General features: G+C 48.0%; 1 protein-coding gene across 2 annotated transcripts in view; it reads left to right on the top strand.

The window, feature by feature from the left end:
* PFKFB3 (6-phosphofructo-2-kinase/fructose-2,6-biphosphatase 3) overlaps positions 1-14,666 on the top strand; it is a 28,566-nt gene extending 13,900 nt beyond the window's left edge. The window contains exons 8-15 of one of the 2 annotated variants that reach the window (XM_063308066.1): positions 385-592; positions 1,160-1,306; positions 1,813-1,917; positions 2,419-2,548; positions 3,762-3,824; positions 5,039-5,103; positions 7,119-7,316; positions 11,655-14,666. In XM_063308066.1, coding sequence (XP_063164136.1) covers positions 385-592; positions 1,160-1,306; positions 1,813-1,917; positions 2,419-2,548; positions 3,762-3,824; positions 5,039-5,103; positions 7,119-7,316; positions 11,655-11,684 — 946 coding nt within the window. In that variant the 3' untranslated portion in view covers positions 11,685-14,666. The remainder of the gene's footprint in view (positions 1-384; positions 593-1,159; positions 1,307-1,812; positions 1,918-2,418; positions 2,549-3,761; positions 3,825-5,038; positions 5,104-7,118; positions 7,317-11,654) is intronic. The other variant, XM_063308065.1, reaches the window with a different exon arrangement.
* Positions 14,667-15,747: the final 1,081 nt, after the last annotated feature.

Genomic DNA, 15,747 nt, shown 5'->3' with positions numbered 1-15,747 from the left:
TCGGAAGCATTTGGAAAGGTAATTCCCTAATTTAGTCCCCCACCCAAGTTGGGTTGGATTCCAGGCTGTTAGAATTGCCAACCAGCCGAGCTAGCTGGGAATTCTGCCTTTGGAAACCAGCACAGATTGGGGTTTCTTGGAAATCATGGAAATGAAGGACAAAAGCCTCAGAATTTTGGAATCCTGTTCTGATCCTTCTCTGGTGAGCTTGTCATAAGGAAGTCTAGGGAAATCCAGTGGGCACTGCCTATGAACAAGGGGGTTGGTGGAATCAGTAGAAAATGTTTGGATTCCCACTGCTTTTGTGGATTTGAGCTCAGAGTAAGACTGCCCCCTTTGTGGTTTCCATGCTGCTATGGTTATCCTGTGTGTTTCCATCCCTAGAGAGTTATCGCTTATCAAAGTGATTGATGTTGGTCGAAGATACCTGGTGAACAGGGTGCAAGATCACATCCAAAGTCGAATTGTCTACTACCTGATGAACATCCATGTACAGCCTCATACCATCTACTTGTGTCGACACGGCGAGAGCGAATTCAACCTCAAAGGGAGGATTGGGGGTGACTCGGGGCTCTCCAGCAGGGGCAAGAAGGTATGGGTGAGATTAACTTCTGAGTGAATGTGCATGGGATTGGGGGTGGTGAGAACGTAAGCAAAAATTGCCTTCACAAAGAAGAAGGAGTGACTTTCATGGAAAGCCAGTGGACATCCTCCGGACACACCTTACAATGCTTGTGGGCGACTATCAAGGCTAACAAATTTCTAAGGTATTCCTTGAGAAATCTCCTTTATGGAAAAGACAAACTCCTCTTTACTTTGCTCTCCCGTAAAATAAATTGCTTTGGAAGTCAGAGGAGCTCTTCAGGAAGCGTGGGGAGCCTTGAATCTTCTAGAGAGCTGTGTGGTTGTCTAGAAGTCATTCCGGAGTGAGTTCCATCTTTCCCAATCTGGCGAAGGAAGATCTCCTTTGAATAGCTCAGCTTCTGTTGACTTTCAGGACACATCCCTGTAGTTTTCTTGGCAACAATATGGAAGTAATTTCCAGGATGTTTTTCGATTTCCCTGTCTGGCCGACAGCCTTGGGCCAGACCAAAAGGATTCGTCTTTGGCACCCAGGGCAGGGTTAACAGAAAATATTTTCTTTCTTCTTCTTTTCTAGTTTTCCAGTGCACTGAATAATTTTGTCCAAGAGCAAAACCTGAAAGATCTCAGAGTTTGGACCAGCCATCTAAAGAGGACAATCCAGACGGCAGAAGCTCTTGATCTGCCCTACGAGCAGTGGAAGGCTTTGAATGAAATTGACGCTGTAAGAACCTCTCTCAGATTGCAGAATAAGCCAGTGGGTTTTGGAAGGAAGAGCTGTCATCTTCCCCCCATGTCTCCAACCCTCAAAGAGATCCTCCTGGCTCTCCAAGGAAGGTTTGAGAGGAACCAGAATCGGACAAACACCACTTCCTGTCATTGTGGAAGGACGGCACCTTCATTTTCCTGTCCTTTCTCAGTGTGAGAATTAGTTCTCACACATTCTGTAAAAACAAGATAAGAGCAAGTCAAGACAGGTGCAGAAACAGAGGGCACAGGGCCAGCCTGCTCAAGAGAGAGGACAAGGAGTCCGTTTCGTAAAGCTGGAAGGAAAAAGATACGCAAGCGAGTTTGAACCTTGTTTCTACATAGAAATCACAGCAGATGCTGAAATTCTTTGAGTTAGGGCTGTTGAGTGCAGTCTGGTGCTCAGGCTGGCAGAATTTGGGGAATGGGCTCCAAAGTAGATTTCTTATATCATCATCACCATCTCCTCTTTGTGTCTTGTAGGGTGTGTGCGAAGAGATGACCTATGATGAAATCAAGGAAAAGTATCCAGAAGAATTTGCCCTACGCGACCAGGACAAGTACTATTACCGCTACCCGTCCGGAGAGGTTTGTGTTCGGGAACACCAGGCGTGTTTTTAACCCTTGGGTAGGATGCCCAAGCAACGTGCTGGCGCTAACCTCCTGGAGCCTGAGATTGGGGGCCTTAACTTGGCCCCCACCCCATGTGGCTCTTTGGGCGATACTGGAATTATTAAGATATTGCTGGGCAGAGGCTGGGAAAGGAATGGGGGAGAGAGCAGACCAAAACAACCGAGAGGTCGAAGGGGAGGCCGCTTAGCTCATAAGTAGCAGCTCAGCCCAGGCGACGAGAAACCCAGGAAGAAGCGTTTCAGATCCTCCAAAGGGCCTCTGCCTTAATGCCCTCACTTCTAAAGCGGGGGTTGGAAACTCCCCTGGCAGGTTCCAAGATTCTCTGTTTCTAGCCCTGAAGGCGCCTTCCGGAAATCTGCGCAGCTCTTGCTTCCTCGATCTGGCTCTGCAGTTCCTTGCTTTCTGCTGGAAGAGAAGCCTGTTTCTCATATCTTTCTCTCCGTCCTTTTTTCCCAGTCCTATCAAGATCTGGTGCAGAGGCTGGAGCCCGTGATCATGGAGCTCGAAAGGCAGGAAAACGTCCTTGTGATTTGTCATCAGGCTGTCATGCGGTGCCTGTTGGCTTACTTCCTCGACAAAAGCGCAGGTGGGTCTCTGCTCGCGCCCCTGCCGGCCGCCAGCACCTCCCTGAAAACCCGTGGCCTGTGGTGCCCACAGCTCCTCCCGGCTAGACCCTCCTGGGTTTCACTGAAATGAGCACCAGGTGCTTGGGGTTATGTGTTGGGTCGGCGTTACGGTTCAGCCCCTTAGGAGAATCCAGAAAGGGGTTAATTCTGCAACTGGGCTAAGCAGGGAGGAAGGCGTGCTGGCTGGAGAATTCTGGGAGTTGAAGTCCGCACAACTTAAAGTTGCCAGGGTTGAGAAACACTGTCTTAGAGGGACAGCATAATAGGGTTTTTTTTTTTTTCTGGTTTGTTGTGAAGGTGGGGAAAGGGAAACAGGATAAATGGACATCAATGCTACGTTAGGATCACCAGTTAAAGTGAAACGTGGGGAGATCCAGGACCAACGAAAGGAAAATGTTCTTTACGAAACTCTTTCGCCATTTTCTTACAACACGCTTAACCTGGCTGCACAATTAACTCCTTTTTAGATTCTCCTAAAGGGCTGCGCCATAAGCTGGGTTTGCACAACCTGCTAAGATACATTCACCCATGCACGCACATACTAACTGTGGTTAAAATTTAGCTTAGCCTGTTGTGCAAATGTCGCCCCTGGGTCTTTAACGGACCAAGGTTGAGCATGCTGTGGGAACTCAGGCATAATTACAGCAAGCCCACAATTTCAGCGCTTGAAAAAAGTGACTGCAAACTCACTGGGCGTTCAAGCGACAGGCAGCGGGTCAGAATCAGAAGCCAAGAATCATGGGCAGCAGGCTGGGAAACCGCAGTGGAGGAGGAGAATCACTTTCCTCCCAGGCCTGGGAGGTTCCTGCATGCAGGCTTCTGAAGTTTGGACCAAGTTTGGAGTCTTGCCAGGTTTTGTCGTGGCACCTCCAAGTGACTGTTGCTTCTAGCAAAACAGACACAGCCCGTGAAACTTCACAAGAAGCTAGTTTAGGAATGATGGGTCAGCTGAGCCTCCAAGCAGACGAGAGAGGTTCATGCAGTGTTTTTCAAACATGGCAACTTCAGTTCCCAGAATTTCCCTGGAAAGCCACCATTCTGACTTTTGAATTCTGGGAGTTGAGGTTTGAAAAACACTGGATTAAAGGGGGTATAGAGGCAGGATTTGTTCCACTTACAGCCCTGTGTGTCCAGCCGGTCGCTCAAATCTTTCCCCCCTTTGTTTCCTTTCAGAAGAAATGCCGTATCTGAAATGTCCTCTCCACACAGTCCTGAAGCTGAGTCCTGTAGCTTACGGTGAGCCTCTCCCGCAAAGACGTTTTGTAAGAGAATGGCAGCGCTCACGCAACACGCTCGGCTTGGCTAAAATCAGGCGAGCGAGGTAGTTGGTGTGGTTATTTGGGTATGAGCACAACCAGCATGTTTGTTAACTTGGGTTTAGCATGTTGTGGGAGCCCAGCTGCTGTGCCTTGGATGGGTGTGCTGACTCCTCACAAGATACAATGAGACTTCAACCCCCAGAATTCCTGGCTGGTTTTGTGGTAGCTGGGAGTCTTGAGTGATGTAATCTCAGCATATCTGGAAGGCATCGGGTTGGCTAAAGATGCTTGGGTTTGTGACAGCTTTGGGACCCTCAGCTTTTCATAGGCAAAAAATGTAAGGCGCTAGACCTCATTGTGTTAAGTTGTCAAAGAAGGACAGTAACTTCCCAAACAAACTGAGACCGCTTTATGTGTGCATGTTCGTGAGTGGTGAGGCTACCCAGTATTTCATTGTAGATGATTCCTGGTGCTGTTATGCAGAGTCCACTGAGTGTGGAGAACGTGGCAGCTTAACAATCCTGGCTTTGATTTTTAAAATCAAGTTCTAGCTTTTCTGTCGACTGAATATTTGCACCTCGCCTGGGGAAATCTCCCAAGCTGCAGAGAGGGATCAACAACACACATTTTTAACAGCCACAAGAAAATTGAGGTTTTGCTGCCTCCCCCTCCCTTCCAGATCCTTACTCCTATCTGTGAATTAAGATTGAACGTAATTCAGCTAAAATGCTAAGATGTTCCGCAGAATGTAGAAGGATCAATCTGGCGCTGATCAATGGTCGTATTTTATTTTATTTGCAGTCGGAAGAGATGGTTTGCCCTGTGGCTCATTCCAGGCAATGTTTACCCCTTCCGCTTTTGCTAAAGTCACCGCCAGCGTTATCCTACTGCGGCACAGAAAATTCTGGGGGCTGTCCCCTGATTCAAGAAATTAGCTGGTGCTATTATATACTTTTGAATTGATTTGAATATCCTTGCCTTTCTCTCTGGCACGCGGGAAGGACAAACACTTTTCTCAGGCCCCGTTTGACCCCTGCTGGTTCAAGCTGCTTTCAAAAACCAGTTGCCCAATTGATTTAACTTGAGTTAAACACACACGCCCTTTCCATGAACTTAGTCTGTTTTGATCTCACAGCTCAGGTACTAACGGTGCCTCAGCCCATCACATCCTTCTTCTCTTCTCTTGCTAAGGTTGCCGAGTGGAATCCATTTATTTGAACGTTGAAGCTGTGAACACTCACCGGGACAGACCAGAGGTAAGGGCCACTGGTTTGTTAAGGGGCCCTTCTCTCCCCGCACCACGTGCCATCACAGGATAGGCATCCTTATTCCCCCAAAACACTCAGCATCGGATCCCCCCCCTTTGTCAGTGCTGTCTTCCTACACCTGGTTTGTGATAGAAGGATAGCAACTACAGCAATAGTAACGAGTAAGAAAAATCAAGTTTACCTGCATCATTGACTGTACTTACCGTATACAAGGCCCTAGTCCTCAGTAAGGAGGTCAACCTTGCGCATTGGCTTTTCCACTCCGACGGCCTGTGTGGGGCCCGCGTGACTGAATGCTCCCCCTTTGGCAGGGAAGAGGCATAACCTGCCCCACAGAGAACTAGCTTGACAGGCTAGCTTTGGGTGTGCGACAACCAAGCCAGCTTTACTACCTCCTTGACGCCTGCTGTGATTTCCGATTCCTCTAACCCCCAACATCTGCTTCCCTGTCTTTTTCTGAATAAGTTCTTTTTTTCTGACTAGGAAAACCCTGGGGGTTGCTGTAAATCGGGCTTTGTTTGTTACAAAAAGGAGGCAAGAAAAGCAGAGCCTGTATGTTATCTTGGAGGGATGGAGAGTCACACACTTAATATAGAGCAGTGTTTCTCGACCGTGGCAACTTGAAGCTGCGTGGACTTCAACTCCCAGAATTGGGAGTTGGCTGGCTGGGGAATTCTGGGAGCTGAAGTCCACGCAGCTTCAAGTTGCCACGGTCGAGAAACACTGCAATAGAGGGTCTGTTTTGTGAACAATGCAGCTTCTGTTGGGGGTCCCGTAAATCAAGGTTCCTACTTGGAGCTACAATGTGAATGACAGTGGCTGTTTTTCCCCCCCTCCAAGTGGCCCTCTTCTTCCCTGCTGCCCCATCAGGCAGTCCCCTCACCTCCATCTCAGCCCCCCCACTGGGAAGATCACATCCTAGAGTCAGACTCTGCCTAGCGTGGGAGAGGCCCAGCATCCTTTGCAACAACAGTGCTTTTTCTGCAGCGGCCCCTTTGCCTTGTGAAATGCCCTCTCCCCTGTGAGACCCGCTGGGCTTCATTTGTCAAGTCTTAGAATACTGGCTAGGTCAAGGTATTGGGCCAATTTGTTTCTTGTTCACAGTGTGTGCGTGTGTGTGTGTAACAGACCATCCACAAAAGATTCCCAGTTCAGTCCTTGGGCTTTCCACCAGCCGGGCTGGAAATCTTGTCTAGAACCCCAAAGAAGTGTTGTTCATTGTTTTGGCCAGTAAAAAAGGGCCAAGGGTTGATTTAGTTGAAGGCTTCTTCCTCTGGCTTAAAGGCAGGTTGTTCAGTTCAAAGGGATCAGCAGCTACCAATGTAGGAATTTTGAGCTGAAAGGCAGGCTTTAAACCGGTTTATGCATAAAAGGAACGATGTTATGCAATGCTTTATAGTGTTGGTAAAGGTAAGACATGCTCAGATGTGGCCTTCTGCGGCTTCCCTTGCTCAGCCTGGCCCTCTTGTCTAGGGCATCTTCTCCCCAGCAGAACGATCAGAGTCACCCGCTGTTTAACTAGTAAAAGGCGGCTGACTCCCATCCCACATTTTGCAAGGGAAAAGATGGTCAAGGTTAATCGAATGTTGGCTTTTGTCTGGCTCCGCCTACCTCTTTAGTCTGGCCCCGCCTCCTTTTAAGGGTGGAAAGCCCAGTCCCGATCAAGGGAGGACCTCAGCCAGAAAGGAGCTGAGCACCCGATTCCCAACGTCTTTCCGTCCTCTTCATTTGCCCACAGAAGCTAGAAAAACTGGTCATTCTTAGGCTTCCAAAATCCTGCTTCCTAGGACCATAGAATGTAAGGGTTGGAAGGTCCCTCAAAGATCATCTAATCCAACCCTCTGAAAAAGTTCACTCTGTTTCCTTTTGGGTTTTTTTTTGTTTGTTTTCGGTGTGTTACGGCAAACTGACGAGCCCGTCTTTAAAAATAATTTCTTTTTTTAAATATCTTTCACCTTCTTTTATGTTGTGATTTTTCTTATCTTTCTCTCGCTCCAATTTAGGATGCAAAGAAGGGCCCTAATGCGCTCATGAGACGCAATAGTGTCGTCCCTCTGGCCAGCCCCGAGCCCATCAAAAAACCTCGCATGAACAGGTTTGAGGAACACGCTCCTGCTTCTACTGCAGTGCCAGTCTGTACCTGCCTCCCCCCGGAAGGGCCGGTCCAGCTTCCCGGACAAGTTGGTTCTCTTCTTTCGTTGGTGTGTGTTTGTGGTGATGGTTGGTGCGTGGCTCTTGCCTTGCAGCATGCCTGACTGTCCCGTGGCTTGTAATCTTAGGAGGGCATTCCCGGTCTTGCTTAATTCTGTTTGGACAAACGAGGCGCCCCGGGATGCTTCCCTCTTACCCCGCTGACCTTCTTGTTGGACTGGATATTTTCTGCTAGCTACCTAAATAAACTTGCGCATGCGCATGCGCGCCTTGACCTTGACTGGGCAAGACCTCGAGTTGCCCTGAAAATCAGTTGCGCTGAATGATCCACAGTGGCAGCCTTTCCTTGAAACTATTGATGCATTTGAGAATGCCGGGTTGGTTTGCGTTTTGGCTGAATCCTGCCCCGGTTCATACCAGTCCACGCTTCTAAGTTGATTGCTGCCTCCATTTCCCATTCTCAGAAGACTCCTATTATAATAGCCCCTGATTAGGAGCTCACGATTTCAGTGGCATCAGATAAATTGCTTGTGTTTTGATGGGGGCAGGGGGGCAGCTCTCCGGCAGTCCAGACCACAGGCCTCCTGTGAAACAACGGGAAGTTCCTTCTCCATCAGAAACACGTTGCAGGGAAATAAATGGAAACCCCCCCCCAAAGAACGCTTTTGCGTTCGTCTGCTGGCGGGCTTTGTGACCCCAAGCAGGAGAAGTCCCTGCTGGAAATGTTTTGTCTGTTTGCTTGTAATCTCTGCCCCAAGGCTGTTTTGGAGGGCCGGAGAAACCAGATTGCCCTGACTCAACACCTTTTCTTTTTTAAATGGGAAAGTCTAGAACGGATTTCTGGCTGTTCTTGCCGGATATGTAGCAGTCAAACTGGCCTGGCCTCATTCTCTACAGTAGTGTTTCCAACCTTGGCAATTTTCAGATGCGTGGACTTCAACTCCCAGAATTCCCCAGCCAGCATGCTGGCTGGGGAATTCTGGGAGTTGAAGTCCACGCATCTGAAAATTGCCAAGGTTGAGAATCACTGTTCCAGGGAGAAGCCTGAAGCAATCTCTGTTAGCAGCACTTGTTTGACAGGCAACCTCTCTGTCCCCCACCACACACCCCACGGTGGAAACACTGAGTTGCTGGAGGCGGTTATTTTGATGCTCTTTTGGCCTGGAGGGAGGCTGATGCTGAAGCAGGTGCTTCATGTCACTTGCTTTATCTCCCCCCACACCCCTTCCCCTTCCCCTCTCTGGGCTGCCATTTGCCAGTTGCTTAGCTTTCACACACCTTTACTGATTTCTTTCCCTTTATTTTTCTTTTCTCTTTTTCCTTTGTCTCTTTACAGCCATTACAGGGGAAGGCTTGCCTGTAAGTAATTTTTTTTTTTTTTTTGGTGGTGGTGGTGGTGGTGGTGGTGATTTAACCTGTTTCTTTGCTGCCCGGCTGGCTGTGTCTTCGTTTTGCTGCTGAGAAGCTGCGTTGAGCTCTTAATTTTCAGTGTGGCCTTTGCACCTTTGTCATTAAGCTGTGGGAAAGCATTTCCCGTTTTGGTGCAGGAAGAATACCGCTATGGCCTAGGATAGCTTATAAAACCTCTGATTGGATAGTGGCTAACTCACAATTTGCACTGCAGGAAGAAGGTGGATCCCTGTTAGTACCTACATTTTGCTTGTAAGGTTTGTTTTCGTTTTTTTAGGCCAGGATGGTATCTCGGCACTAGAGCACAAGACATGAATTGAGGGAGATGCAGAAACAAGATGGATGCCCAAGTCTCTGCTAGCCAGGGGCTGGTTCGCACAACACATCAGGCTAGGCTAAAATGGAGATGGGTTTTTGGAAGTTGTAGCTCTTGAGGGGAACCTGGCCCATCTCTTAATGTGTGGCGTGAGCCAAGCCATCGGGGTAGAGCCATGATGGGTTGGCTTGGGCATAGCCTGTTCTGTGAACAGAGCATTTCTCTGTTCACTAAGAGTTTAGCATGTTGTATGAATTTGGCAGCGCAAGCGATCCTTTGCTGAATGGATCAGGCTGGTATAATGCAGCTTCCTAGTTTTAATATTTCGTCAACGTTCTGCTTGCTGAAAAGATCCCAATGGCTGCTAGAAGGAGGTAAAGATCCTTCTTAACAAGGACTATTTCACCACATATGGCCTGACGTTCAAACTGATGAATGGAGCTGTGTCTCACATACCCGCGGGAACGTTCCCTTAAGGATGTAACCTGGTTTTTGTAATGGGGCACGGGAGTCAGTCCTGGGGGTAAATGGAATTCTTTGGAACAAATTCTGCCAGCATCTTTTCCTGGGATAGCAAAGCAAGTGAGCACCAGGTCCGTGGGATATCCTTTCCACCTCTGAAAGAAACGCATTAAAATGGAGATTTTCTCCTCCACTAAGCCAGGTGCCAGTCGTTTCAAAAGGGCAACAGAGACTTGGCTTAAAGGTGGAACTGGACACCAAATTCTGGTGGCATGATTTTGGGGTGCTGGTGAAGCGGGTGCACCCCTGTTCTGAGCAAATGCCATGGCAAGCCTTTCCCTTTCACCCATGACAGATGGCCATCCTCATCTCCTTCTTCTCTTTGTTGTTCTCATACTGAAATTTGGATGCGTGTCTTCTCCCCCGCCCTCCAGCTTTCAGCTTTGCTCATATTTCCAAGGGGAGTTTGCTGTGTTGCATTTCTGGTTAACCTCACTTCTTTGCATTGGAGTAACAGCGGCTGCAAGCATTTGGTGTTTCTGCCCTTTCCTCCCTCCCTCCTCCTTCCCTCCTCCTTCCCTTCCCTTCCCTCCCTCCCTTGGAGGAGAGAGACAAATCCATATTCCTTTGTGTTTAAATAGCTTTTGTAAAAGTGACACTTCAGGTAGGGCATGGCTCCCTTTCCCTGAAATACCGTTTTGTTTTGTTTTGTTTACTTTTTTAACGAGGTGCTCTCTGTGCTGAAGGCTTCAGGGTGTTCAGCATTTGCTTTTTGAGGACGAAGCAACACGGCATGCAGAACGTACCAAGGTTGAAATCTCCTGATCTCAAAACATCCTGTTTGGAGCAAGATGTCTTTGAGGGCTGGGATATTTCAGCTGCCAAATGTTTTGCATGCTTCTCTTCCATTTCTGCTTTCCCCCCGCCCAAGGGGTTTAATTGATGATTAGCCAGGTAAAGGTGATTATCTTCCAACCAATCAGTTTCTTTAATGGTGTGGTGCAAGGATTTTCCAGCAGCCTGGGAGCTTAATATATGTTATCTATATGAGCTTATGGATCATCGATTGCTCACCTCTGGTGTAGTGTGCATATCGTCTTTCAAGTTACACAGAAGTGTTTGTCTACTATCAGGTGTTCTGCAAAGACACTGTTGACTCAAGCTCAGTTCCTGATGATTCTATACTTAGCAGAAATATAGAAATAGTTTGCCGCTGCCTTTTTCCAGAATGTTTTTTCCAACTTCTCAATCTAGCTATGCCCATAGGATTTCCTAGTGGTCTCCCATCCAGTCCTAACCAGGTCCAATTCTGCTTAGCCTCCTACTCCTAAAAAGTTGAGTCAGGGGATACCACCTCCTGAGATGACCAAGTTACAAAAATTCATTCCTAATCTGTTGACGTAGCAGAACAAGATAGCAGAGCGAGTGGTTTCTTCAAGATTCAAGTGGCAGTTCCATTCTGGAAAGCAAGGGAAATTGTGGCACTTCACCACTGCTGGGATCAAGACTTTTTGTGCAGAAAAGTTTGCTTGCCCATTTGTGAAACAAGCAGTCAAAAGGATTATGTTGCATTTGCAATGTGAAGTGGTACAGGACTTTCTTTAAGGCAATACCACAGCGCTAATTTTAGGTTCTTGCTTTGTCCTGTTTTGGGATACTAAGCAGGATCCAACTTTCTCTGTCTCGCTACAGGCTTCATCCATTTTTCAGACACTTGGGATGTCCTGCAAAAAAACTTCAGGACACGCCTTGGGCATAGAACTATAGAACACAAGGCACAACCTCTAGGTCTCATCTTTGAAAGTAACATGTAGTTCTCCCGCAAAGCATCAGGGCACCTCCGAAGCTCCTTTAGGCTAGCAGAATTATGTTAATAGCCACGAAGCATCAAAAAGCAACCAATTGTCTGCAGATCTGAGATGACTTGACCATTTTTCAGAATTCAATCCAAGAGACATGGAAAACTCAACCCCTGGTACAGAGAACAGGGATCTTGCAGGCCTATCTAACAACCTTTTCTCTTGGCATTGTTTCACCCCCAGGTTGTCCCCTCTCTAGATAATTTTTCTTCCTGTGACTGCCGTTGCGTCTTCTGCTCCCCTGCATGCCGTTTTAGCTGTGCTGTTCCTCCCCTTTCTCCAAACACAAAGCCATTGGCTCATGCCGGTCTTCCCATCTCCTTCTCTTCCTTTGTTGCCAGAACCTGAACTGTCCCCACACGCAATCTTGAACGTCTTTCGGCAGAGTTGCAGGAACCGCGGGCGGAAGCCGAGTGCCGCGGCGTCACCTGTCTCCGAAACTTGCAGTCCGCGCCACGTCTCCGTTCAACTCCAGGTGTAACTTTTGTTGGTGATCTCCCATCACTGGTTATCCTGCCTTCTTGGACTAAAGAAAATGGAGCTGTGGAAAGAGGAAACACCAGGAAAGACGAGAGAGAAAGGGAGAGAGAGATGGGGGGGGGGGGAAAGGAAGAGACTTACTTCATCAGCATATAAACTCTGGATCCGAACCTGATTTTAAAGCAGTTTTTTTCTTCATCTGCCCCACTTTGGGAGACTAGCAAGCACCAAAGTGCTCCTCTGCGCACCACATGTCCTAAGTCTCGGTGGTGGTTATTCTTTTTCCCTTAAGCAACAAGCCTGCCTTGCAGAAAAACGCTGGGCAGATGCCAGCGTGTCTAAGATAAAGGCTCAGGTGGGTTGTAGGTGGGCTGCAGCTAAGACACTGCCGGAGGGGAGATAAAATGGCTCTTGGTGATATCCGTGGGTTCGTTCCATCGTGTTAGTTTCACCTCGGATCTTCGCTGCGGGAGTCTCCCATAATTTTAGAATTTTAGCTCTCGTGTTGCACCGGCCCGAGAGAGAGCTGATAGCTTGCTCACGGGGCCGGCAGAGAAGAGGAACGGGGGCCAAATGTTTGGAAGACCCGTTGTGAAAGGGCGTTTGTGGTTCCGCAGAGCGTACGCACAAGCCGCGCTTTGTAAGTTAGAGCCTCCCGTCTTTTCCAGGGGCGCATCAAACGTTCCGTCCCCCCAAACCTCCCAGTCCCCGCATGGGAGTTTTGGGTGACGTGACGTGACATGACACTTTGCGCACCCTTACTTCTTTTCTTGGGTGGCTGGGGGACCTTCCACTCTGGCAGGACCCCAGCCCATTTTAAAGTCCAGTGTTAGGGATGCCCTGGTCATCTTTTCAGCCCCGTGGGTGTGGTTCTGCCCCCTCTTGTGCCCCCCCTTTTTTGGTGTGTGGGTGTGGGAAAGTCTGTTTGGAGACCAGCGAAGACTTAACGTGCATATTTATGCGCAAACGGCTAATGGTGCAAACAGGGTGTGTTCGTGGCTACCAAGGGGTGAGCCTTCGGTCACTCGTGGAGGCCTGCAAGTCAGAGCCCACAGGGCTGTTTTTCAAGCTTCCCACTCTGTGAGTGAGCCACTGGAAATAGTTTCCCTCTTTGACCTTCCCATTTGAGGCTCCAAAATGCATCCTGTCTTGGAAAGTTTTTATATCAAGGAGAGGGAGAGCAGCCCAGGGCTCGCTCTCTTCCTGATGTGGCCAATAAAAGTTGAACGGTGAAGAGCACGTGGTGTACCCCAGTGCATTAGAATAGCATGTAAGAGCAAGGTGGATGTTGGTTTCTTTGGGTGAGTTGCTTAGGGACCCCCCTTTCTCACTGGTTGAAATATTATTAACAGTGGTGGTAGTAGTATTTTCAATGATCATTTTGCTAGTTTTGAAGTTCACCAGGGCAAGTTCGCCTGCCTTCCGACCAGAACTTCTCTTGCCGATTTTTCAGCCATTCTTTGTTTCCCAGTTGCCCCCCAAACTGGAGTCGTCAACTGACAGCAGGCTCGAATAAAGTGGAAAGCTAAAAAACAAAACAAAACCATAATTTAAAATGGCTGGACTTAATTAGGTCTTTGGAGACTTGATGTCCTTCAACTGAACTGAGCTGCAACTCCCATTGTGCAGTGGGTGTGCCTGGCCAGCTGGGAACGAGGGGAGTTGTAGTCTCGAGCTTTGGAAAGGGAAGCCGATGCCAACGTGATGCTACAGTGTGAGCAAAGGCCGAAAAGATGCAGCCAGTAGCCCTGTTTTGCACGTAAACCCCCTTTACCTGAATTGTTCTGCCAAAGGCTCTTCAGGATCTGCAAACGTACGGGCTGCACAGCTTGTGGGCAGGAGGAAGGCAGCCAGTTGCCTTGTGTGCTAATCTTGCAGGGCAATAAAGGTGGTTTTATTTCCAAAATAAAATAAAGGATTGCTTGTGCAAGGCCCAGAGTGTTGACTTGCTAATCCGAGATGGTTTATATGTGTATAGCAATGCTACATGTAAATGAAAGGCTCTTTCTGCTTGTTAAGATAATTTGGTTTGGTTTGGTTTGGTTTTTTTAAAGGCATTCTTTATTTTGAATGTTTTTGGAGCTTGTCTATGCCCGAGCCCATGAGATTAATCTTTTTTTCTTTAAATAATAGTTGTTGAAGGGTGAAGGACCTCATCTCCGACCCAGCAAATATTTCCTTTTGAAATTCTGCCCCCCACCCCAAACCTGGCCCTTTTTGACCCTCCCCGAAAATCTCCCTGACAAATTGCATCTTGCATCCTGAGATAAATGTTTTAGGCCAACCATTTCTTGAAAATATTCTCCACCTGAAAGAGATGGAGATGGGGAAGGGGGGAATCATAAGGGTTTCTCCCGCCCCTCTTTGGAATACTGAGGTCTCAGAACAAAATGGATTATTCCTGCATGGGGCTGTTTGAAAGGAAGGGGAAAGCTCAAAAGGCCGGTATTGTGGTATTGTTGACTGGCGGGTTTTTCTGTTTTTAGGCTGTGGTGGATGAGAGTGGGGCATAGCACGGAAATCCCCGTGGAATGGGGGAAACACCGTTTAAAACCACACCAATGATTCCTCCTTGGGTTGGGCTTTTTCCTTTGATACTTGAATTTATATTTTTTATCATTTTCAACAGCAAAAGGCTATTTATTTATTTAATTGATCCTGCAGAACCACGGAGTCCCCCCCGCAATCTGTGTGACATTCAATTGTGTGTGGATGTGTGTATGTCCAGAATGATTTTCCCCTCTTCTGTTCTCCGCCCCGTGCCCACCACCCCCGGAGGTGAAGAACAGTGCGGCTTATAAAACAGGTCTGCCTTTTGGAAATTTGTATATTTTGCCGTTGCCGGACCAATTAAATACCATCTTTAACTAGAATCACGTGGGTTGTGTTTTCTGTTCGTCAAACTTCTGCTCTGTTAGAGGATATTGGGCAATGTCAATGTGTTTGGTGGGGTGGGGCCGGTCCTTGGAAGCTGAGTTAGGTATTTAAACCCCTGCGTCTGCCTCTTGAAAAAGCTGTGCTTCCCTGAAGTCACCACGGGTTGGTTTTCTGCAGGAGATGGTGCCTATCAAAGTGAATATCTGTAGCTCAGGGTTGAACTGTGGAGTCCCTGGTGCTCTCTGAGCCTTTTTGTTTTCTTCCAGGCATTTCATTACCCAACTAGGCAACATCTTCAGATGGTGCCTGACCAGTACAGGTGATGCTAAGAAAGGTTGAGGTGATGGGGAATGGGAAACATCTCTGTTTCAGAGGTTCCCACACATTGCATACTCTTGGGAGCCAGCTCCTGTCGTTTTTAGTTGGAATGGAGCAGTGTTTCTCAGCCTTGGCAATTTTAAGCATGCTGGCTGGGGAATTCTGGGAGTTGACGTTGATGCATCTTAAAGTTGCCGAGCTTGAAAAACATTGGAGGACGGAGTGATCCTGAACTTTTGATTACATCTTTTGACAGTTGGGAGTGGAGTAGGTAGAGAGCCAGTTTGGTGTAGGGGTTAAGGCATCAGGCTAGAAACCAGGAGACGGGGAGTTCTAGTCCTGCGTTAGGCACAAAGCCAGCTGGGTGACTTTGGGCCAGTCACTTTCTCTCAGCCCTGAGGAGGAGGCAATGGCAAACCACTTCTGAAAATTCCTAGGAAAGCCTCAGGGACTTGTCCAGGCAGTCTCCAAAAATCGGGCACGATTGAACAGATTTAAAAAAAGGGGGGGTAATGGGTAGCAAAGTGGAGCCATATACCACGGGTGAGAGCTTTTTTAACGTAAGGGGATTGGAGAAACTGGTGTTGCCCCACTGAAAATGGCAGGAAAGTAATGTCAACTTTTAGCACTCAAGGCCAGAGGAGGCTCTAAGGGGTGCAAAGGAAGATTCATGGGCTGGTTGGAGCTGTGGGATATCAAACAACACACACACACACACGGCTACAAGACACCATCTTTTCCATGAGCAATCCTGCTTTC

The sequence above is a fragment of the Candoia aspera genome, chromosome 7, assembly GCF_035149785.1.
Source record: "Candoia aspera isolate rCanAsp1 chromosome 7, rCanAsp1.hap2, whole genome shotgun sequence".
NCBI lineage: Eukaryota > Metazoa > Chordata > Lepidosauria > Squamata > Boidae > Candoia > Candoia aspera.
Note: the sequence above shows the minus strand (reverse complement) of the source record. Positions and strands in the feature narration are given on the sequence as shown.